This window comes from Acanthochromis polyacanthus, chromosome 10 (assembly GCF_021347895.1).
Source record: "Acanthochromis polyacanthus isolate Apoly-LR-REF ecotype Palm Island chromosome 10, KAUST_Apoly_ChrSc, whole genome shotgun sequence".
Classification (NCBI taxonomy): domain Eukaryota; kingdom Metazoa; phylum Chordata; class Actinopteri; family Pomacentridae; genus Acanthochromis; species Acanthochromis polyacanthus.
The window spans coordinates 16,526,521-16,551,246 of NC_067122.1; the positions used below are offsets into that span (position 1 = coordinate 16,526,521).

Genomic DNA, 24,726 nt, shown 5'->3' on the forward strand with positions numbered 1-24,726 from the left:
TATCCAACGTCCAGGTTTAATAGGGCTGCGTTGTCCTATTACAGTGTCCTATGTCAAACGGAAAGTTCCAGAGAGCGAAGAAGGTGTCATGCCTGTAAAAAGTGGGAATGAAATCCTGACATTTGAGTTGGGTAGCCGTAAAAAATAAACATCTGAAAAGTCTGCTAAAGGTGATCAAAGAGCGAAGCTTAATGAACAGAGGATCCGTCTGTCCTCCTCAACTTGTTCCCCCCTGAGACGAAGCCAGTTTGTAGTTTTGGTCCTGTCATCATTCTCCTCCTCTCTGCCTCCCTCACGTCTCCGTCTGAACTCGCCTCCCTCAGCGGCACTTGCAGGATTTCACGACCATGTTGGAGAGCTGGCTCAACACGTGGTGTGCGGCCAATGAAGTACATGATGGTGAGGGGCTCCAGGTCCTGAGGAACGCAGCAGGGTGAGGCGGAGCCTCAGGGTTCAGCTGTTGTACAAGCGGCAGGATCTGAACCAGGGATCACAAATGACAGGAAATTAAAGTTATGAAAATATAGTGTCTCAGCTGGTTACACCATAACAGTGAACTATGAATTAGTTTCAATGTTAGCTTGTACTTTGTAGGTATCATCTAGCTTATCATGCGTGTATCCAGTTGTGTGTTTATATGTTCCTTGTTCCCACCCTCCTCTTTTCCTATCCCCCCTCTCTACCTCCCTACCTCTTCTGTCCCTCTCAACCTGCCAGCCAGCAGCAGATGGGTCCCCCAAAGAGCCGGGTTCTGCTCAAGGTTTCCTCCCATTAAGAGAGTTTTTTGTTGCCACTGTGGCCTTAGGGCTGCTCTGGGGGTCCAGGCTTATGGGTTCTGTAAAGCGTCTTGGAAACAATTTGACCTGTGATTGGCGCTATATAAATGAACTGAATTGGTTTATTAGTGAATGAAAAGGTCATGCATGAACACAGTTTTTTTTTTTTTTTGCTTAAGTTTGAGTAGTTTTCAATTTATTGTTACAGCCAACGGTTACATAATAGTTCAACGTTTCTAGAAACATTGGTGAGAGGTAAGATAAGAGACTGCATTTGTGCAGCAAATATGACGCTATACCAGTGGTGAGAAGTACATCTACTCAAGTACTGTGATTAAGTGCAATTTTGAGGAGCTACTTTCTGTATTTCAGAGAGGTTTGTACTTTCTACTTCACTACAATTATCTGAAACGTTTTGTTATGTTTTAAATGAAGATTTTACTCAGTGGATAAAACTGTCAACAGGCTTTTAAAACACAACACACCGATAAAGATGAAACCAGTGGTTTCCAAACGTCATGGCTTCTGTTGTCTTGCAAAAGAGTCTGTGTAGTCTGGGTCATATTTCAGCTGCATATGAGTTTTCAACTCCACATAATATTGTTTTTTCTCAACTCACGTGGTTCATTTCAACTCAACATGCTTCCAGTATATCACCAAACAAGAAGACTGGAGAAAAAGTCAAAAAATTAAAACAGATTTGTGTTTAAGAATTTATCATTTGATAACCCCTCATGTTTATCTGCTTTAAAAAACACTGTATAAAGTACTTCAAACTAGCTGCAGCAGTTACAACAGTGACATCCAGCTGACACAGTGATGATTCAACATTGTTTTAGCAGGATTTTTTAGGCAGTACTTTTACTTGTAATGAAATATTGTTACTGGTAGTTTTACTTTAGTAAAGAATCTGAATAAATATTCCATCACTTGCAGCAGTTAATGTAACATAGCATAAAGACTGGCTGTGCCCAAACATGACAAAGTGTGCAACCAGTACCTTTAAAGCTCAGTAATTATTTTTATTACATTTTTAATCATAATAAGTATACCAAACTTTTTATTGTGATTAACTGCAGGACACTGTAACTTTAAGTCTCCATTGACTCCTGATTCCTTCACCCTGATGAAGACTTCAGGCTCCTCTGTGTCCAGTATCTGTGCTAAGCTCAGCTTCATGAGATGAGAAACGTGAGAGTAGTGTTGCTCTTCTTATCCAACTTTGGTAATAACCCAATTAACTTAAGCTTGTTTCTTGGAATCAAATGTCATCAGATTACATCACATTACGAATGAGAGAGATTGTTTGAGAGTTCAACTCTTCAATAATAATACATACTGATGTTTTCTGTACATCTTGCATTCTAACGGCTGCATATTAGATAAATATATATTTTGCTTTCTGAGGCTTTTAGATGAAGGCTTTATAATTGGCAACATATCCTATGGCCTCTGTCTGCCAATAATGTCTCCTTATTTCTCTTTTAAGTGCAGTAAAAGCTTCCAAACTCTGTTAAATTGAAGTCGCATTTTGACCAGCAGAACAAAATTACAGCAAACTTCAATGTCAAATAAAGTGGATCAAGCATGCCTATGTTACAGTGAATATTACGAGTGAAAAAGTCTTGTCAGGCTGTAGGCTGAGTTGTAAGCTGAAGGAGACAAACACGCTCTGTTGCATAAACCTATAAGGCTTCTGAGGTGGCAGCCCATTTATGACAGTGGGGTTAACCAATCTTAGCTAACCGCAGTGTTTAGATGCCACAAACAATGCCCTTTAAGCTCATTTAATTGAAACACCACCCGCATTTCAAGCTTTCTGTGGCATTAAAGTCAGGCTGAAAGTTGATTGGAGTTTGGTCCAAACCAGAGTGTTTACCAGAAAGTCTGAGCAGCTACTTGGATTTTTCTGACAATCACAGATGTTTTCTGTTTATGTAATCTGGCTGTGTCTGCATGAGAAGTCTGTCACTGTTTCCATTGGAATAATTCAGTCACAAAAGGTCATGAATCTTCAGATTGGAGCAAAATATAATTTGGAAAAAGAAACACCATTTGTCTTTGCCTGACCTCACCAGAGAAGGTAGTATAGATTTATTAGTCTGAGCTGCGGTCTGATGGGCTTTGAATAGATGTAGGAAGTCACAAAATGAGTTGCTAATATCAAGGAATTCAATCTGGACCGAGTCACATGGTGGGCTGAGGTATTGCCTGAATTTTTTTTCTATTAGTGCCAGGACACCGGTAAAATAATACTGTCTTCTTTAACAACCTTTCTGTAACAAACATAAACATTTTGCCAACATTTTCCTCACTGTGGGCTCATTTTCACTGCAACATTATTTCCCTGCACTTCTATGGAAACAGCTAAACCGTGGCTAGTAACAGAGAGAACTCAGAAATGTCTTTTAGAAATCCATCCATTATCTATACACCGCTTAGTCCTCATTAGGATCATAGGAGTCTATCCCAACTGACTTAGGGTGAAGGTAGGGGACACCCTGGACAGGTCACCAGTCTATCACTAGGCTACACATAGAGACAGACAATCACACTCACATTCACACCTACAGACAATTTAGAATCACCAATTAACTTCAGTATATTTTTGGACTGTGGGAGGAAGACAGAGTACCTGAAGAAAAACCCACATATGCACAGGAGAACATGCAAACTCCATGCAGAAAGATTCCCAGGAATGCTGGGACACGAACCGGGGATCTTCTAGCTGGGAGACGACAGTGCTAACTACTGAGCTACTGTGCAGTCCGTTTTTATAAATCATAAAAGAAGAAAAAATGAATGTTTAGTTCATCTGATTATGTATTTTACAAACATTTTTTTTTTAATGGAATGTTCACATTTTTTCAGTGTCCACATGTAATACCAACACTGGAAAATGGTGAATCTATATGCTGGAGATATTTTAGTATTAAATGTTTGAAATATTTCCCAACTTGTCTCACATCTGCTTTGTGTTTGCACAGCCTGCAGTCAGCCGAAAAGTCCTTGAATTCTTTTCAGGTGACTGTTGTTTTTTTTCAGTTTTTATGGCACCTATAAATTATATAATTGTAATTCTGTAACGATGAATGCTGAAACTCACCATGTTGTTAGTGGTTGTTGCACTCCAGAGGTACGGACAGTTGCCGGCACAGAAGTTGGCTTTGTAACCTTTTGGCTCATGGATCCACTTCCAGTTGAAGGTCACGCCTGAAGTCGATGTAGAGTGAGCGCAGGCAGCAGCCCTGGTCTGAGCCGCTGAGACACACAAAGACAGACATATGCATTTTAACTCCCATCCTGCTCTTCAAGGTCTGAGGCAAGGACCCAAAGATGGGTCATGGGAAATTGACCACAGTCACCGTTGAAGAAGCAGCCATCACAAGGTAATGACTGTGCGAGGCTGCCAGAGTTTTCCCCTACAGCGTGAAGTAGTCTAAATAAACACTGCATGCCCGTTGGCCTGCAGTCTAAACACAGGGTCAGAACTTGTTAGTTTTGCCACAATAGTCGGCAAAGTGGGTCAGAAGAAAAAAAGTCTGAAATTCAGCACCTACCGCAACTAGATTTTGAATTACAAAAACTACAAATCCTGGAGGAGCATCAGTGCTGCCAGTCAGTCACACAAACCACACACAGTGGCTGGTTGACGGCCTACCCGAGAGCAGGTTGTGGTGTCTGTGGGCAGCCGCCCTCTTCTTGCGGTTCTTCTTGGCCGGGTTGTCCACTCTGTCACTGGGCAGCAGGGTGAGGATGAGGTGTGGCGTCTTGGTGCTGAAGTCAGCCTGGCCTTTAACCTGACCCGGGTTTTCTTAGCTGTCGCAGTCGCTCATCATCCAAACCTATAGAAAGCAGTGTGACAGTTAGTACAGGGGTTCTCAACAAGGGGCTCCTCACTCACAAGGGTCACAGGACAAACCTGAGGAGGTCCAATACTGATTGACATGAAAGAAAATAAGAACAAAAGTTACTCTGTTGCACAATTCAGTTTATTTTCCTCTGATTTCCCACCCTTCTTATGGTGAGATAAGGGATACTTGTTCCTGTTTATACTCAGTAGAACTACTCCAAGTGAAGAGCTCACAACTGGACACTTGCAACCTGTGACCAGCACTTGTGAGGAGACATTACTTCATTTTAAAGGGTCACAAACAGATTATGTGGTTCATACTGAATATAAACTACTACATTTTTCTGTGGTCATTCACATTCGGGATTAACCACAAATTCTGTTCATAATTGCTGCGGCTCCATCTTTGATTTTCAATCTGCATGGCTGTGTTTTTCTGAGAAGGCAGTAGACAGTTTGTTCTGCACATTTCCAGCACTGCTGAACAAATACAGCAGTATGAGGACAGAAATAATATGTGATACAGATGTTTCCTCAACCAGGAATGATGGTCTGACTGTTTGTCTGACTTCATGGTTTTTCTGGCTCTTTCTGGCCTACAGGAGCACAAGAGCTCAAAACAAGTCCCCGCTTGTCTTTACATCAGTATCACAAGTTGAATTGTTCCACGTGTGAAAAAACTCTGAGTTGGCTCAGCGGAGAGCAAATCCTGAGGAAAGTGCCATAATTTGGGGCCTAAGTGAAGCAACACAGACAGTCTGGTATTCAATAGTATCACAGTGTGTGGAAGAACAGGTTCTCCATTATTCCTCTACGATAGTGTGCAGTGATTCATGAATCATTCTGAAGGCGCCTTACACAACACTCTCCATTTTATGTTCACATTTTGTGACCTGTACAACATTGCGGTGGTAATAAATCTTCTTCTCTGTTAAGTTTGCCTTCTTCACCTCTGTGGCCACTGGATAAAACTGGTGTTTAGTGCATCAGATCTCTGGCACACTGTTTTGTCCTGATTATTTATTAATGTGCTGCGGGGAGCTCAACAGCTTATTTTCACATGCAGCTCCAGTGTGACTACTGCTTCACGCTGAACAGCCTTCCACAAACAGCCACCATCTACATTCGAGAATTGCTCATAAAAATATGAGATTGTGCATAAAAAATCATCAAAAACCATACATGAGTTAAAGTTGGCTGCTGTTCCTATTGATACAGGGACCCTGCTTCTGCAATACTTGTAACGTCCCTGGAATCCCATTATGTAAAAATGTCAAGCATTGTCTGCGATAGGCACTCAATCTCCTAAACAGTGTCAAACAGTAACTCTTCAGCTTGAATTTCCTTTTAGGAGCCCAATTGGGGGGAAAAAAAGGAGCAAAAGTTGTGTTGTTGAGGCCAATAAACGTGTGTGTGATCACTACTTCCGTGAACGGGTGCACCACACATTGAGACACCGGAGCAAGTAAGGGACTGTGGCCTCTTCAGCTGCTGTTTCTTCTCCTGGTAGTAGCCAGAAACCCGCCTCTCATCACCAATGATATGATCCTTGACTTGAAGGATGGATCATCTCATCTGCTAACCTACACTGAATGTGATGTTTTCTCAAGTTTGCTGTGCATGGAGAAATCACAAACCTACCAGTCGTCACAGAAATGTTTGTAGCACAGGTCCTGCTGTGACATTCTGATAGCCTAGCCGCGCTAGACAACTCACGGCAACGAATTTAATTCTCTGTCAGGGTGGGTCTAGTTACCCTCCATAAGGCTCGAGGCTGGATGCTCTAAAACTGCCGGCCAATCACCATGAAGTGTAGAGTCAGAAGGCGGGCGTAACTAAGTGATGGACAGAGGCGCAACGATTCTGACAGAAACACCGGAAACAACTAGCTAGCCGCGCTAGACAACCCACGGCAATGAATTTAATCTCTCGCAGGGTGAACAAAAACGACAACATCGTGAGCTCCATTAGCACCGACTCCTGATAATTCTTTCTGTTAACATGTCCGTAATATACTTTGAGCTTCACCCATTGACTGTATAAATAAGGCTTCACCGAACTCCTGCATCCTCTGATTCCGGCGCTCTAGGAGCCTATTCGTTTGCGCTGATTGTTGTATACCAACCCAATTGCTTGCAGAGTGATTTGATAGACAACCTTTAGCCACCTCCCTCCCTGTCGAGCGTGCCTAGACCTTGCATCTTCAGAGCATGGTTCTAGTGCGCTAGGCAACATTCTGACTCATGGCAGTTACTGTTTCTACATGTTTGATGCACACGCACCAGAAACAGTCTTGGAACTTTTTGATCAACCTTCATAGGGTGGCTGCAGTAATCGGGAAACACTTGATTCACTCTAATCAGGCTAAAACTGAATCTAGGTCTTTACTGGGATTCAGCTTCTCTAGAACAGGTGGTGAAGCTTGAATTGTATTTATCAGCATCCACTCTGCACATCAGTGTGTCTGACTGGGCTATCACAAAGTGCAATGGAAATACAAAAGAAGCAGCAACAAACCAGCAAACAGGGCCTCCAGCTCCTCACTCTTGTTGGGAACATGTTGTTGGTGGATGGGAACGAAGGTGCAGCAGGGACAGTGGACGCCCAGTTTCAGACCAAGATTATTCCTCTGCAGCAGGAAGAAGCAAAAAGGAACGCATGAGGGGATAAACTACACAAACACATGGATCAGAATGGGAAAATAGCTTGCTGTGATGAGGCTGACCTGGATCTGACACCCAGTCCTTTATGGTTTCTGTGACCTCCACAGAGATCCAGGCTCCCTTGGCCCTCGGTTGAAGGGTGCGGGAGTCAATATAACGTTGAGTGGAGGTGCTGTCTTCATGCTTGGCTTTAGCAACTGACAACAAACACAGAAGGAGGCAGTCAGCTCATCTTCTCAATCCTGCATTAGAGAACACTTGTTTCTCATTGAATACATAATTATCTCTAAATCTGTCATCAGGCATCTAATTATGATGACCCATTTTCCTACAGCTGGCATGTTCTGTAAGGTGTGAAGAATCTCCCTCGAGCCAAGCCTGAATGTTTAATTTGTGAAGAGTTAGTGGCATAATAGTCTTGTTCGCCTGAGCCCAAAATTCTAGAAAATTCCTGGGTCTGCTTCTTTTATAATAAGAGGAGACAAATGTGGTCTGACAGGGTTCTAAAAAAGTTTGGATTTGGAAATGTGGCTTATTTGGCTGTAAAAGCTTAAAAGGGCAGAAATCAAACTGTCTCGCTGACACTGATGGTTAGTCTGGTGGTTCTCCTTCCATCCAAGTGATAAACAGATGGACTGCGTTTCACGGCTCTCGCTTCGTGTCGGCGCAGTGGTCACCTGATAGAGCTCCACTCTCTGCTCCGAGGCCCGGGCCTGCGGGTTGGGAGCTCTGAAGATCCTGAACTCAGCCTTGACCAGGGTGCTGTTGGTCAGGTCGACTCCGCTGACATCGAAGTGGACGACTCTGTAATGGGGGTTGGGTGCTACTGGCTGCACCACATCTGGATGGAAAAAAACAAAGTGTGACTAATGTTCCAAAGATTTCACATGACTTTAGACTGCATTGTATTTATACTGTTGGTTAAAGCAGCGCTGTGGGACTGATGCATTGTCTCGGACATAATTACTGCTGATGGGCGTCTTGGAACTAAATTATAGGTTTGGGCACAGAGACTAAATGTGTCGGGTCTTGTGTTTAATATATGGGTGATTGCTGTGTTCATGGGTTCACTGTATGAAACATCACCTACCACCTAGACAGTTATGTAATTATGTGCCATGTCGCATCCAGCATCATTAATCTTAAAATCTCCCAAATAAGGTCCAGCAACAACAAGTTTTGTTTTCAACGCGACAGCTGCCTGCTGACAGCCACAGCTGGTAGTCCAAATTTACAAAGCTGCTCTGAAGGACTCATAGAAGAGAGAGCCTTGCTCAAGGGCACATCTGAAGTAGTTTTTACAGTTTTATGAAGGGCAGAAGCACAGCAGGACTCAATTTTTAAATAGCAAATCATAGGCAAACTTTTTATTCAAGTGTGATTTGTGCAAATTCTGTAAGTACAGAAAATTCAAAGATGAAGGGACTTTAGTGAACAAATGTGTGAGTCCACTTCACAGAAAAATGTACTTTTTTTACTCCGTTCACTGCAACTGCTGGCTCAGAACTGTAGTCCCAATGAGCATCCATACGAAACGTAGGCGTAAGCAGATAAAAGTCTAAATGAATGTATTTGGCAAAAATTTAACTCTGGCTGGTGTATAAACAAATACAAAATAGTAATATAAAGTTAGAAATACATAAAAATTCTAACTTTCATTTACAATAAACTATCGTAAATTTCTGAACACTTGGAGTGTAACTCTCAACCATGTATTAGATTTTTAAGTATTTATATAGAGCTAACAAATGTTGCATAGAGGGACTTAAAATGTTATAATGTAACAGTAGATTACAACAGACTGGACAAAACAACAAATACAGATAACTCAGAATTATCTGTTTTGCTACTGATTGTAAAAGAGAGTTTTACAAAATGAGACTTTAACTAAAGTGGTATCTGAAGACTTCTAAAACAGTGATGGAGGTGAACACTCCTGTCACTATTCTAATTACAGAGGACAAAGTTTAAAGTGCAAAAGTTGACAGCTGCCATTCTAAAATGACAGAGTATTTTGACCTCTTCAGTCTTTAGATAAACTATTTAATGCTGGCAAAAAGCATTCTTAAGTTGTTAACATCTTGTTTTATTATAATTAGGGTAAAAAAACGTTGGGAAGCATTGCATAATGTGATCTGGATGAATTGGAGCCAATGAGAACTCCCCTCTAAAGTGAGGACCGCGGGCCACACATTGGGAACCCCTGTCACACAACACACATGGACTCACTGGTGTCGGTGCGGGGGGGCTTCATGTCGATCCTCTGCACCTCTTTGGCGTAATAATCCTCCTCGCTGCTCTCGCGCTCGCACGCGGATTCGCCCAGACGCGCGCGCTCCTTGAGCAGCTCCCGCGTGCTGTTGTAGAGCAGCATGACCTCCGGTGGCACTGAACCGGGCACCGGGGACTCGTCGTCGTCGTCGTCGTCCGGCGGGCTGCGGATGCGCAGCTTGCTGAGGATCTGGCCGCGCACCGCCTCGATGCGCCGAGACTTCTGCGCGTCCAGGTTGATGGACTGGCACGTGTTGAGCCCCTCCACCGGCAACACACCGGAGAACCGGAGCAGCAGCAGCAGCGAGAGGCGGGGGAGCCACATTGTCCGGGGAGGAGACGGAGATATTCCTCTTGAGGTGAACGGTGGACTGAAGCTGCGCCTCCAAAACCAAGCAAGAAAAATATGCGTGCGTAAAAGCGCTTAAAACGCAGAACTGAGCTTTGGAAAGTTAATTTGCTATTTTAAAACCAATATCCAGTTGTAGTAGGTTATTTTGATCAAAACCACACGTCTGCTATAAATTTATAACATTGTCTTACATACTGCCCGCCTGTTTTAACACCAGACACGCAACGACGCATTGTCATTTAGTCTTGATACAATGTACATTTAAGTTGCTACATTAAAAAATAAAATTAATAGAACAAAATCACGACTAGGAAAAACTACACCACAACCAAACTCCACTGTCAAACCCTGAAATTTCGGTGACTGGAAATTTGGCTTCAGTTCCAGTGTGGTGCGCTCAGAGCTCTGGCGTCCGTGCCGGTGCGTGCGCGCTCTCCGCGTAGAAAAGGTGAAGATATTTAACGTCACTCTGATCGAAAACTTAGTTATTTATCCATCTCCGTTTTCCGTCGTCCATCCTCGTTTAACAGCTTTCAGGAGAAAAGAGCCATCACAGGGGCTCAGCCCATGTCGCAAGTTCTCCAAACAGAAACCTGAGCGGCTCATGTGAAGCAGCACAGCTCCCGTACTTTCACCTCCGACAGAGCCATCTGTGGAGCAAAAACTGGCCCATATCCGCTTCCATAAAATCTACTTGCAGCTTAAAAAAACCAATGAGGTCCTCCCATTCCCTGGTATAGGTAAACAGAAAGCAGCCTGCACTAAAACGTTGAGAAAAAAAAAGATGATTTATGTTGGAAAAACCATGGTGGGCCTGTTAATGCCCCTCATATAAACATCAAAACACGGAAAAAGTCAGACGACATAAAAAGACATGACGCAGAAAACATATGAAAGAAGTCCTTGTGCAGTGTGTTTCAGAAAAGAGCAACCTTTAAAGTGAAGCAGAGACCCCTGGTTTAGAGGAGCTCCAGCCTGATGTGCGCTGGGCTGGAAGCTCTGCTGAAAACACCCAGACCTGCTGCATGATGCGGCTCCATTATTGTGCAGATCATCAGTGGGACGCTCTGAGTTCCAGACAGAGTCTGCAGGAGGCGGGAGGAGGAGGTGGCGGCAGTAGTGATGGTGGTGGTGGGGCGGGATGCCACCAGAGTGCAGGGAGTGGGTGATCTTCCTCTCTCACACACACAGCTGCACATTTTGCAATTATTTTCTCCACAAAAATGCTCACACCGCCCTCCTTCCGCAGGTAAACATCTGCCAATGGGCTTACAGGAACCAGGTTAGCTTAGCTTAACACAAACAGTGGAAACAGAGGGAAACAGCTAGCATGCTACCTACCACTCCAGTCAAACTTTTTATAAACACTTTATACCTTCCTTGTTTAACATATGCTAAGTATGAACAAAATAATTTGTTATTTAAAGGGAGTTATGTCTCAGGTGAAGCACAATAAAGTCTGAGTTTCTGAAGCGTTTGCCAGAAATTGCCCTTTTTACGCTAATGTTAGCTAGTTGTTAGCTTGCTGACCCTTGAGAGCTTGATTTTCATGTTTGCACCTTATTACAAATAGTTGTTAAAGATGGTGAGAGAAATACAAGTTTAAATATAGAAATTGGGACCTTCATGTGTCTCAGAATTGAGCAATAATACGAATGTTTCAGTATTTACCTTGGTCGCTGGGTTTAGCTTAGCAGTAGACCTTTTCTTGGCTGGGACCGTTGCCTGGCAACCAGCTGAGAGCCAAGAAATAGTCTAACACAAACTCCCCATAAACGCGTGAATTGCAGTTTATAATGTGTGTGAGAGTTTGTGGTTAAATGAAATTATACATCACGTGTTAATTAGTGAGCTGTAGAGTTTCTGGTGTACTCTTAAAAAAACTGTAAAACCCTCCAATAATATTCAAGCTGATAATGTGCCAACAAATGCCAGAAATAATCATATCATAAAAATACAGCAATTTCACACAATTAAAATTCATTTTTGGCCTTAATTTACATGAGATTATGTGTACGTTTGACTTTTTTAACAGCTTGACATGTATAAAAAAAATTTATACTACCTATATACTGTCTCTATACTGTCTCTAAAAAAAACCTTCAATGATTTTCTTTACTAAATAAGGAAATATTTGATATCATAATACATGTGTGAATGTATTTTATGTCTTTTCATGTAAAAATCAAACTTCAAAAGTTAGTTTTTTATCTCTTTTTTCATTTGACATGCAAACTCCTGTAATTTTATTGACATTTTTGTGTGATTTTACAGAGGAAAACTGTAAAATCACAGGTTTTTCGCTTTTACAGTGTAGGTGACTGCCAAAGTCAATCTTTTTCAGTCTCTTTGCTGAGCCAATCAAAGCTAACAGAGGGTCGTCTGTAGTAGGCTTCAGATTTGCTGCGCAGATGAGAGTAATATAAATTTTTTCCACAGGGCTTATTTTCCAAATTGGCTAAAAACTATTTTTGAATATTTATGCAACATTAAAATGATTACATGGAAACTGGAAATAAAAAATCCATTCCAGCGATTTCAACATGCAGCTCTAGCAGGGCTCTTGCTCCGACTCGTCCATGTTGACGATTAAAGACTTATCCTAATTTTATTAAATCGCTCCACAGACAGCCCATCCCTTCACTTTATCTTTATCTTTCCAAGCTTTCAATCTAGCTCCTTTCTTTTCTCTGTTCCTCTCCGGTCTCATTGTTAATTACAGCTCAGAACTTGGAGAGGACTGTTAATCTGTCAGGGGCGGCTTTTATTGCTGCTCTGCTGCCATCCCATTATACCGTTATTATAGTTGCGAGTTCAGGCCTGTAATTGCTGTAAGTAGAAGGGAAAGGTAGGAGAGACTCAGGCTGCCTCTAGGCTTCTGGTCAGGGCAAACCCCCCCCTTCATCGTCTGTCCTGGCAAGGTTTCTAAAAATGATAACACCGCCTGCGAACAAACACACTCCTGTTCCAACTTGACTGCTGTTGCTTCGTCTCAGACACCCAGAAATGATTGGAAAGACGCTTAATTTGTCAACATGGACTTCAACACTTTTTGTGAGCGATCTTTAGAAGATCAGACACACCGTGGGGCATCGCAGATCACAGGAGCCCGCCTAGGTGGGGTGTTGTGTGTGTGTGTGTGTGTGTGAGAGCAGTAATGTGTGGCTTTAAGGGGGGAAAAAAGAAAAAGACTTCCTCAAAAACAACTTCTACCCTGGCAGCTTTTTCTGCCTCTTTTTCCTCAAAGCCAAATATAGACAAGCCACTGCCACGTCATCTGGCCCTCAGCACTTTCTTAAACCCTGAGAGAGGGCGAGATGGGGTTCAGAGCCTGCCTCTCAGGGGTTATACTTTACCAAATCTGTAATATAAGTGAATCCATATTTTCCACAAAAACCTAACGATTTTGGCTGTCATGAAAATCTGGACAGTTTTATTGAAAAAGAAAAAGAAAAGAGCCCAAACAGTTACAAAAATAAATACAGATTAAACCACCGGGGGTTGCTCTCGGGGAACATTTCCATCTGCTATTCGTCAAATCTTTTCCCTCTGCTGGCAGCCGTCACCCATTTAAAATGTCATAACTACAATCAACCAAACAGTATGGCCTGTTTTCTCATGGCACCAACTCAAACCAGAGTCCGACTCCTTCACTGAACACACACAGTCCCATCTGAGTTAAAGTCTGGGGGAAGGCTGTGAATGAGAACCACAGAGTTTACACCTCGTCTTCGTTCAGCAGCATGTTGGGGATTCCTTTGGAGATCGGAAACTCTCGTCCAGATTCAGGGCACTGCAGACAACCCTCCATCACCTCCACCTGTAAACACACACAGACGAGAGGCCTGACACCAACACTAGATGTCACCACAGAGCAGAATACTGCATGGACAATTTAGTCAAACCAAATATTGTATAAAGTTAAAGGGGAACTTCGGTTTTTTCAACCTGGGGTCTGTTTTCATATGTCATTTCATACATGTGAGTGATGGAGAAATTAATTTTCGACATAGCTCCAGTATTTAGCCAGGCAGTCAGCTTAGCAGCTCAGCTAGCAGCTCAGCTAGCGAAAAGTATGGGGCAACTTGCCCCCCCCCCGGTCAAAGTCCACCCTAACGAGCTTTTTTCCCCACACTGACCGGCTCGGATAGTCTCAATGAGTGTCCCACAACATAGTAGAGATGAGAAGTGAACGAATACCTCCACATTACCTGGCAATCGCTCTTTGTTGTGGTCTGTATCCAAAGCTCAGGACGCTAGAAAGTAAATCTTGTTCCGAAATCGCGCGATAGATTTGCTTTCTAGCATCCTGAGATTTGGATACAAACCACAACAAAGAGCCATCGCCAGGTAATGTGGAGGTTTTCGTTCACTTCTCATCTCTAGTATGTTGTGGGACACTCGTTGAGACTATCTGAGCCGGTCAGTGAGGGGAAAAAAAGCACGTTAGGGTGGATTTTGACGCAGGGGGGCAAGTTGCCCCATACTTTTCGCTAGCTGAGCTGCTAAGCTGCCTGCCTAGCTAAATACTGGAGCTATGTTGAAAATTCATTTCTCCATCACTCACATGTATGAAATGACATATGAAAACAGACCCCAGGTTGAAAAAAAAAACAGAAGTTCCCCTTTAAGCCTAGACTACAAAGATTTTAGCTGTGACTGGTCTGTTGCAGCGCATTTCTGTTGAAGCACTTCCTGTTTAAGCTCCAAGAAAAACATTGCTGCACAAGTTAACGCAGCCTGAGACACATTCTCACCCTCTGGCATGCTTGAAATTATCCTACAGCATTTAGGATGCTCTTCTAGTTCAAGCAGTTCTGTGACAAAATGTGAGTTTAGCAGAAACTCAGAGCGTAGTAAAATACATACATGGGTTATTTGAGAACAAAAGAAGGCGTTTCAATAATCTGGTTCAAAGTTGATCAGTCTTCCAAGCTTCCATTTATGAGATACTTAAATGTTCCACAAGTTTCCACAGTTTGAGGCCCACAGAGTATCAGCGTCTTTGTCAGCAGACAGAGAGACTGAACCGGCTGACATGCTTTGGCTCCCTGCCCACATGAATGGGATAAAATAAAAATGATCCCACTGCTTTTCTAGACTTTCCAAATGATATTGTACTGAATCGATCAAAAAGAAAGGCAGTCATCTTGCTGGGTCGCGATGCATGGAAAAATGGATTCAGTCTTTTTTGCGGGCACTGTTTTAGTGACGCGGTTTAATAGTGATGCCAAAGTTTCTCCACATCTCTGCAGTTCATGGGCATTTTTGTTTTCTGAAGTGTTAAAAGATGCTTAACATTGACTTTTAAAGATATATAAAACTTACAACACACAACAATCACACAATAAAATCAGTTCTGAAAGTGTCTGATGTGTTTGAGGAGAGAGTTCCAGAGGAAGGAGGCAGCAGTGGAGGACGTTCTGTGGTCACAGGTCTGATGTTGGGTCCTGAGCGGTGCAGACAGAGGTTTGGCTTCAGAGGAGTGGAGGATGTGGGAGAGAGTGCAGTGATGGAGCTGATCGGTGAGGTAGGAGTGAAGAGTCTGGACTGAATCTGTTGTTGGACAAGAAGCCAGTGAGGCTTCTGAAGGTCAGGAGTGATGTGGTTGCAGGAGCAGGTGTGTAGGCGAACCACAGAGGTCTGGATGTGCCGGAGTTTATTGTGGATTTTGGATGATAAATCAAACAAATGATGCTGCAGCAGTAAATTCTGGACGTGATGAAGGCGTGACTCAAAGTTCTGTAATTATAACCTCTTGTCTTTTCTCAGTTTTATAGTCTGAGCTTCACAATGTCATCAAGAAATGAGTGATTAGAATGCAGAATAGTTCAGTTAAGTAAAGATTTCTCATTTCGTCTGTGTTTCGCATTACATCAAACACTGACAGGTTCACACATCAGCTAATTCTAGCTACACTGTGGTAACAGAGCAGGTATCATAATCAAACATTAAATATATTGCAGGACAAAGTCCTTGTAGTCTGTTAGAATGGCAGTGGATCTCTTTAACTGCAAGCTCAGTACAAACTCAAGTTTGGAGATGAATTTAGTTATTGTCTAACCCTCAGGTCATCCTGCGGGTCAAAATTGACCCGTTTTAACGTTTGAAAATGTGGGGAAAAAAAAATATTTTCAACATTTTTTGGTGGAAAAGAGAAATGTTAAAAATGTTTAAGAACATTCACAAAAAAATCAACCAAAATCCAGCAAAATTTGCTGGATTTTTACTGATATATATATATATATATATATATATATATATATATATATGTATCAGTAAAAATCCAGCAAATATATGTATATATATATATATATATATATATATATATATATGTCATCACTTTAGATATTTTTAGGATTTTTTTTGGAAGAGTTTAACTCATTTTTGGAAAAATATTTGCAAGAATTTTCTTGCCAAATTTGAGGGATATTTAAAAAATAAACTTGTAAGGGAAACTTTTAAGGAATTACTGGAGTTTTCTTCTCGAAGAGTTTGCAAATTTTCAAAAATTTGGGGATTTTTTTTGTGAATTTTGGATTTTTTTCAGACAAGGAAATGATATTTTTTGGTAGATGAGGACAACAGGAGGGTTAAGTAGGACCCACAAAAGCCAGAGATGAGACGAATCAGCAGGTCAGACACAGCTGTCAAATCTCATTACCAAAGTAATAATTTTATTATGCATAATCTCACTAGAGGGTCAGCACTGAGCGATCACCATAATGACTTGTTGGAAATATCACTGACTTTGCATCTCTGGGGAGTCTGAGATTATGAGCAGCACTTTAGGGTACACTTCCACCTTAAAGTGCTGCAGACGCTGCTTGGCAAAGAGCCGGGGAACATTTTCTGCTGGGCTGTGAGAAAAAGATGTGTTTCTGCAAAGACAGCGCAATAATAATCAGAGAACTTAGTTTATATATATATTTTAGGGAATCATTTATAACTTTTGGCAATTGCTACTTCAGTTTTCCTCATCAGGCCGCACACATCTGAAAACAATATACTGAGCTGCATCAGCATCCCTCAGCCTGACTTAAAATATGTCGGGGCCATAGTCTTAATTTTGCTAAGAGGTTTATCTTTGTGGTATTTTTTTCTGTTCAATCAGATCTTGAGAAAAGTCTGTTGAGACGACTGAAGAATGTCATAGCAGCACATTAATGTAGAACGAAGTGTTCAACAGTCACCTTTGCACAATTTTCCCCATCTATTGCTAAGCTTTAGATGTCTGTGGGTTCTGCAGCTGTGCGTGTCGACATCCAAGTATAATCAGCACTAAAAGTGTTTGGTGAGCCCAGTTTAACCTGCAGGAGATTGTGGAGGCTCCTGTAACTTGTTTTGCTGCCAAAAAGCAAATCAATTCATGCTAAGCTGAGAGAAAATGGGCTGTAACAGACTGTAAGCTCAAAAAGACAATGTGAAAATGCTCACGCACCACCTCCACATGCTGGGAAATGAAAACCCTGCATGTGTGTGTTTGACAGACAATATATTTCTGTCCCCACAGTGTTTATACTGAATTGGAAAAATGTCTAAAACTCTGATATTTTAGTTTGATCTCTACATAAATGGCACTTTCCTTTGATGAATGAATGTGTTGCAGTCATGGAAAACAAGACGCTGTGCAGGAAACAACCACATCAGAGCTTCGCTGTTAATTGCTGTTGCCAGTAATAGAAAGAGGTCATCGAGTGCAAACAGCAACTGTGAGACAGTGAATATGAACAAAGCGTTTCACACAAAAATATCCCATAATTGTTTTCATGAGTCGCTGTTAAGTGAAACAAGAATAAGAAACTTTGGTGGGATCCACATTGTAAATAAGATCAAAAATGAATCAGTGCTGGTTAGTGAAGAACACAAAGCCTCACAGCAATGCTTCTTTTTAAGTACAAATGGTTCCATGCCTGTGAGAATATAAAAGATAAAACACTAAATTTGAAAGAAACTCTTGGGAAAAATAGACCCATGACAAAAAAATAATAATCTGCATCTATTTTGATAATCAATGAATGGTTCAGGTCATTTTTAAATATCCAAAAGAGCTGAAGTTTTTTCATTTAAAACTAAATATATTTGAGTTATATAAAGTTGGCAAAACACAACAGCACATCTGATGATTTTAAATACTAAAAGATGAAAATGAAAAGAAAAAAAGCTGTTGTTAGTATCAGCAATAAACAGGACATCTCTCTTCAGAACAACTGCATTCACATGTTGATACCAGAAACACTAAAACAGAGACTGTCAGGTCTGACAGAAGGTCTTTGAGTTCTTTACCTCTAACAGAATTCGGTGCACTTTCTTCAGGAAGTCTTCATTTTGCTCGTAGTCTGACACCAGTTCACCTGGCAGGTCTTGTCGATGACCCAGCTGTAGAGCAAACAAAGACTGGAACACGTCAAACTGGGCAGCTCTACGTTCTGGATGTTAATACAAGCACTCAGTAATGGAGTGTAGTTTTCTGTATACTGATGATCTGCAGTCACTCCCCTTTACTACTGCTGTTTATACAAAGTTCTCCACTAACAGTCGCAACAGGACAATAACCTCACACAAAGTCATAAAGAACCATTTTCAGAAACAAGAACACCTGCTACAGATGATATTCACCACACAGACAGATTACAGACAATCTACCTGCCATGTACTTTGACAGTATGTTCTCTTCTCAATGATCTGTAAGCTCTTAGAAGGACTGTAAAAGACTTGGCCAAATACAAAACACCAAGTTCTCTAATGTGCCACCCTGATTCAGAGCTGATTGATATTTCCAAATCACAGGACATCTTTAATCCGGTCTCTCTGTGACAGCATTTAGGTTTATAATTTAATATGACAGACAGTTTTAAAGATTCTAGTAACATGCGACTCACCCCTTCTGCAGCCTGGACCAGAGCACCCCACTCCAGTTTGGGGATCATCCGGCTGACAAATTTAGGGTTAAAGTCAACCTCGTTCACCTTCACCTGAGTTGCCTGAACAAAGACATCAGGAGGACAGAAACCATTAGTGTTGACATTCAGGAGGCTTCATCAACAGTCCACACAGCACGGCTGAGTGAAAAATAACCTCCTCGACCACTTTTTCCCTACTAACTAATCCTGACATTAAAAAACACAAAGAGAGGTTTATAAACATTTCAATAATAATTTTTCACTGTGGGTACATTGTAGTATTCTGTTGCATTTAAAGATGTTTGTAAAACCCTAGGTGTACATGCAGGAGAAAGAAGTTGTCTCTTTCTTTTGAGGGAATTATTGAGGACACCAAATACACTCACTAGTTATTTAATCTAATACAGTCCTAAACAGCAGCCCTGCAGGAAACAGCTGTGTTAGTAAAGCTCATAAAGCTCAGTTTAGTTTATCACTGGGGTCATAGTTAAAGGTGGTGCTGTGCAGGAATGAGGGAAAGAATATTATCAACATCTCTGAATATAATGAAGTTCAGCACAGCGCCATCAATATGCCTCCAAAACTGCACTTTTTTTTTTTATCAGATCCATGAACTGGAAAAACAAGGTAAATTTGTTGAATTCAATTTTACAATATGATGGTACTTGGACTAAATCATGTCTGATATGCTGTTCTGTCGGAAAAATGACCACATCTAAGCTTACAATCGTAATATTTCATCAAATTCACTTTACTGCCTCAATAAAAATGTCAAAATAAACCATTTGTTCAAAGCATATTCTTAAAAAAATAAAAAACAACATAAAAATTCTGGGAGTGTACAGGCTGTGTTTACACAAAGCACATAAAGACAAGTATGGAAACAAATTAAAAATAGTCACTAATAAATGATCTACATGTAGATATCTGCAGCACCACCACTGATTTCCCTAGTATTAGTAACCCTTTTGGGGACTTGGAAAAATTCTTCGTTGATCTTGTATTTTATTTTTTTTTTGGAAAAAGAATATTCAAAGGAGTTCAACTTTAGTTTTGTCCCTTTAGAATAGAATAGAATGTGCTTTACTGTCATTATACATTGTACGAGATTGGAGAGCTTCTCCTTTTCAGTGCAAACAAGAAGGTGCAAGACAAAAGTCTCAAAAATCTTAAAGGTAGTGGAGTCTCTATTTACAAATATACAATATGAATAACGGAGTTTTTCTTTGGACTTTGCAATACTGCTAAAAGACATTTTAAAGTTCTCTCTAGTTCTGTCAATAGGTATTCTGTTTTCCTGTTTGACTTTATGACGCAGTTTAAAATAAAAATAATAATAAAAAAACTGCCCACAGTGAGTAAAAACGTGACAGAAGCAAACAAATGCCCAGGAACTGTTTGGGTGTTCAGAGTGTCAAATAGCAAATAGTTTTCAAACACATAAGTTTCCTCAACATAGAGAGAGAGAGACCCTTAGAATGAGATTATCAGTGAGTTATGTGGACAATTATAATGAAATCAATGTTACCTGACTTGCTAGCTTCCTAACATCCAGTTAACTAGTTATTAAACATTATTGTAGCACATCACATTTATTCATCAAAGAGCACACACACACACAAAAACAAGACATCTCGCATTATCACATCCCATCCAGAACGTTCAAACTGCACCTTGGTTTATATGACAGTTAGTATTATTAGCATCATTAGCATTAGCCGCGCTGCTAGCATTAATCTCTGCTACCTTGATGAGCAGCGGGTATCCTTTAGACACTCCCTTCACGTGAGACGTCAACATGTTGTGTGTGAGCAGCTTCATGTTGAGGAAAATCACAGAAAACTGTCACCGCTTCAAAGATACGCAAACAGTCACAGTCCGAACTGGAAATCACGCCGCTGCGTTTACATGTGCACCGGAAGTAGAGCTGGTGCATCGCTTCAAAGATCCCCCAAACGTTGACTCCGCTGCTGATGGTTCCTTATTTTAGTTTTTAATTTACATGCGTTTATATAGTTGCCTTTTCATTGCACATCATTGTAGAAAATGTAACAAACACCAGTATAGTACATTACAACGCGACTTTTCTTTGGTAATAGTCACAAAAATCTAATCTGGTCAAGTTATTGTCATTTATATAGCATGTTTAATGTTTCAAATTTACCTGAGGAGTTTTAATGTTAAGGTTAAGGTAATATAATATTACATATAATACAAATTTAATTGAGTAATTTAAAGTAGTACAGTCGAGACCTAACAAGAAAATATATGGCAAAAAAGTACCTGACTAAAAAAAAAAAATTAAGATTTAGATCCTACATTATACACTCCACCAAATTACATGGAATTTTAAGCTGTACAATATTATATGTAATATCAATTTACTTGACTGATATTAATGCCTGGCAATATAATTAATTAAAAAATTAAGAGTCAGACCTTATGATATCATATTCTACTAAATTGCCCAACTAATCAAAAATTGAAAATGACATAATATATAAAATACAAATTGATCTGACTAATCTGAATATTAGAGGTTAAAACCCTACATCGAATCCCTAAAATCTCATTTCTAGAAAGATTCCACTCAGTAATTTATTGGGTAAAAAGTACATTTGCCTCTGAAATGTAAATTCTCAATTAAAGTTCTGTACTTCAATACAAAGTTCAAATACGTAGAGACATTACATCACTACCAGCAACAAAATCTTGTTTAACGCCAAAAGAAAACTCAGACACGTGTTCAGTTTTTATACTCAAATTTTTTATTTTTGTATTAATTTTGTATACTCCTTGTCTTCGTATAATACAGGTCATTCATACAGTTATTGATATAGTAAATAGTAATTACACACGAGTGGTGTAACAAGCATCAACCTGCCACCTTCACAGACATGCATCATGCTCGCTCACAAACACACACTCATTCACACACACTCACACACACAGAGGGACACATATCCCTTACACTTATTAAACAAAAAGATAAAAATGTAAAACATTTTTTGAAACCACAAAACTCCAAAGTTTTCATCCTCCGCTGTCACCAGATTCACATCCTCCCAATTCTTAGTTTGAAAATGTGTATGACAATACTTATGCTTTAATGAAATAAAAAAAAAAACAAGAGAAACATACAAAATTGCAGGAAGGCAACTAAAGATGTGGGCAAAGCAGTTCTGAAAACAGAATAGGTTAATTCAGATCTAATGATCCGGTCTCGAAGCACAGATGAGCCGTAATTCAGGTACGAGAACCACTAACTGACGTCAGCTTGGAAAACTATTAACGTTGAGAAGCTTCAACAGAATCCAATACGCTGCTACAGAATTTAGAGGCTTCATGTGATCCGTCGCTCCTATTCAGTCAGGTATCAGTAAAAGCCAGTATGTGTTACGCTTTTACTACGGAAGGTGCAGGTCTGAGGAAGGCATCACAAGCTAGTTAAGAGGGCACTCTGCAAGGTTTATGGCACAGACGACAGCACTGAGGGCAGCAGGTGCATAGTGGGGCCAAAGCTAAACCAATCACACAGCGATGTATGGTGAAGTCAGGATGAAAACCATCTGCCAACAAAGGACACTTCATTACAACATCCTCCCTGTTTTCATTACGAGCACAAGTAGACAAAGCTCATTAATTTGTCAGAAAGAGACTGGATGTTTTCATTTATCTGTTTTGTGGTGAAATTGTTTGCAGCTTGTGACGGCTAATCAAAATACAAACAGTCTTCTACAATTCATGACGGATCAAAACATCTCACACGTAGGCTGCCCCTAAAAATCATCCCCCCTCTCCATGCAGAGAGGAGAGAGAACCTCTACTAGAAATCACATCTTTAAAGCAGAATACAAACAGTTTCAAGCAGCACAGCTCAGAATACATGAAGTGCCCACAATCCACCTCCCAGCTCAGAGTGATATGTTTGCACAGACGGTAAGGAAAACTTGCGGACTGTTACTGAGGGGACGAATATGAGGAGAGCTCTTGCTGAATGTGAAACAGAAGATTCAGATCTGTTACATTAATGCATAATGGAGCCACGTAAAACACTGGGTGTCAGTAACTGCAGTAGTAGTTAGTCGTAGCATTGTTTTTGCATCAGACTCTCATTAGTCCACACACATGCAAATACACATTCAGCCCCTGGATTCCCACTGCTTAGACGTTCCCAAATCACACACAGACACACTCATTCTCTCACACAGACACAAAAATCCGTCCTCATTCTTGGGCGTCCTCCGTGCGCCACTTGAGGAAATCCTCTTTCCGTGCATCCGGTTTGATCTGGTTCCGCATGCCGCCCAGCAGGTTGGAGGTGGCTTCAGAGGCCACGATTAAGGGTCGGACTACGGTGGGCGGGATCTGCCGCAGGACGCCGCCCACAGCACCGGGGAGACCCTTCTGTTCGTGGCCACGGGATGCTACATCGCACAGGGTCTGAGCCGTGTCAATCACTCCCTGAAGAGCAGAGAGAGGAGTCCAGATATTCAGTGTTCCAGCAGAAGCCAGGATAGATTGATTGATTAATTAGTCTATTAAATGTGAAGGAATAGTTCCAACCAGAATTTGAAACCCCCACAATTTTAGTTTGCTACTATGGAAGACAAAGAAAACCAGAATCCTGTTACATCCAAGAAGCTGGCAGTCAATTTTCCATAAATTGATTTATCGACTCATTTCAGCTCTCTGCATCTCAACACATCTTTCCCTTTAATGTTCTGCACTGCTGAGAGCTCATGTCTGTCATGCACATGTGAAAATGCAAAAAGCCAATGAGTCAAACGTATTTACTGAGCGAAGAGGGATCAGATGTGGTTAAAATTTAAGAAAGAAGAGCCAAGCATGAAAATACAGACTGTTTATGTGCTGCCAAGAAACTGATTTCTTTTGGAGAAACTGAGCTGCATCAATTTCCTGTAATCTCCCGGCCTGATTGCAAAGTATGCTTCTCATATCGTGAGACTGCTATAGAAAGACAGTTGCTATTAAAAGTTGAACAGAAAAATGAATACCTGTGGCATCTGTGATGATTTTGTGCTTTCTACAAGAATCCACAATTTAGTTTTTAGGGGTAAGTTTGGGGAACAGTTTCAGCTGAAGCGAAAGATGTAAGTAGCTGTGATGAGGCTACTTATTTTTTGGATTCTTTGTACTCTGGAAGGCTCCACAACCACTTTCTTAACTCTCATGTTGTCCTGTGGGTCCAATTGACTCATTTCAGAGTTTGAAAATGTGATTAAAAAAATGTATTTTCACAGTGAAACTTCTGATGTCCACATTTTCAACATTTCTAAGAAATTTTTGAATATTTTTTGGGAGAAAGTTTCTTAAGAAATTCACAAAAAATCCACCAATTTTGGATTTTGGTTGATTTTTTGTGAATGTTTTTAAAGAAAATGTTAGAAGTTTTCCTAGTATTTTTAAGATACTTGTAGGATTTTTTTTTAAAGATTTTTAGAAGAATGGTAGAATTTTCTTGCAAAATTTGGAGGAGTCATTTATTTTTTAAATGAAATTTTTAACAGACACTTTTAAAGAATTATTGGAATTTTCTTCCTGAAGATTTTGCAAATTTTCAGAAATTTGGGGAATTTTTTTAGCTGAATTTTTAGATTTTTTTTCACACAATGCAACTATATTTTTTGGTGGCCAGAAATGAAGACAACAGGCGGATTAAAGGTTAGTTTTAGGACGCACCTCTCTGACGGTGTCGTAGGCTTTGGCCACTCCTTCTCGGAGGTCTGCAGGCTGGGCGGCTCTGCGGGGTCGGCTGGAGGGGGCTCGGCCCTCTGTGATGGCGTAGCGATTCAGGGGAGGCGTTGGAGACAAGATGTCGTACACTGTCTCTGCTGTAGCCTGTCAGACATCCACAGACATCATATCAAATACCTGACTGCCTGTT

General features: G+C 40.8%; 3 protein-coding genes across 3 annotated transcripts in view; all 3 read right to left on the reverse strand.

Annotated features, from left to right (window-relative positions):
• Nucleotides 1–13,206, reverse strand: tgfb5 (transforming growth factor, beta 5). The gene is given in 13 exon segments (XM_051954808.1): nt 1–361; nt 363–445; nt 448–478; nt 3,883–3,978; nt 3,980–4,037; nt 4,415–4,461; nt 4,463–4,585; nt 4,587–4,621; nt 7,147–7,256; nt 7,351–7,472; nt 7,475–7,489; nt 7,970–8,133; nt 9,522–13,206. Coding segments are annotated over 13 exon segments (1,293 nt in total). The 5' UTR covers nt 9,889–13,206; the 3' UTR covers nt 1–319.
• A 120-nt stretch (nt 13,207–13,326) lies between these two features.
• On the reverse strand, nt 13,327–20,763 carry trmt112 (tRNA methyltransferase activator subunit 11-2). The gene is made up of 4 exons (XM_022215414.2): nt 20,565–20,763; nt 18,798–18,899; nt 18,202–18,294; nt 13,327–13,735 (listed from the first exon to the last, which is right to left on the reverse strand). Exons 1-4 carry the CDS (start codon nt 20,637–20,639, stop codon nt 13,634–13,636), a joined length of 372 nt encoding a protein of 123 aa, XP_022071106.1. The 5' UTR covers nt 20,640–20,763; the 3' UTR covers nt 13,327–13,633.
• An 800-nt stretch (nt 20,764–21,563) lies between these two features.
• atg2a (autophagy related 2A) overlaps nt 21,564–24,726 on the reverse strand; it is a 32,308-nt gene continuing 29,145 nt past the window's right edge. The window contains exons 41-42 of the mRNA XM_022215418.2: nt 24,522–24,680; nt 21,564–23,282 (exon numbers count right to left, since the gene is read on the reverse strand). Coding sequence (XP_022071110.2) covers nt 23,046–23,282; nt 24,522–24,680 — 396 coding nt within the window. The 3' untranslated portion in view covers nt 21,564–23,045. The remainder of the gene's footprint in view (nt 23,283–24,521; nt 24,681–24,726) is intronic.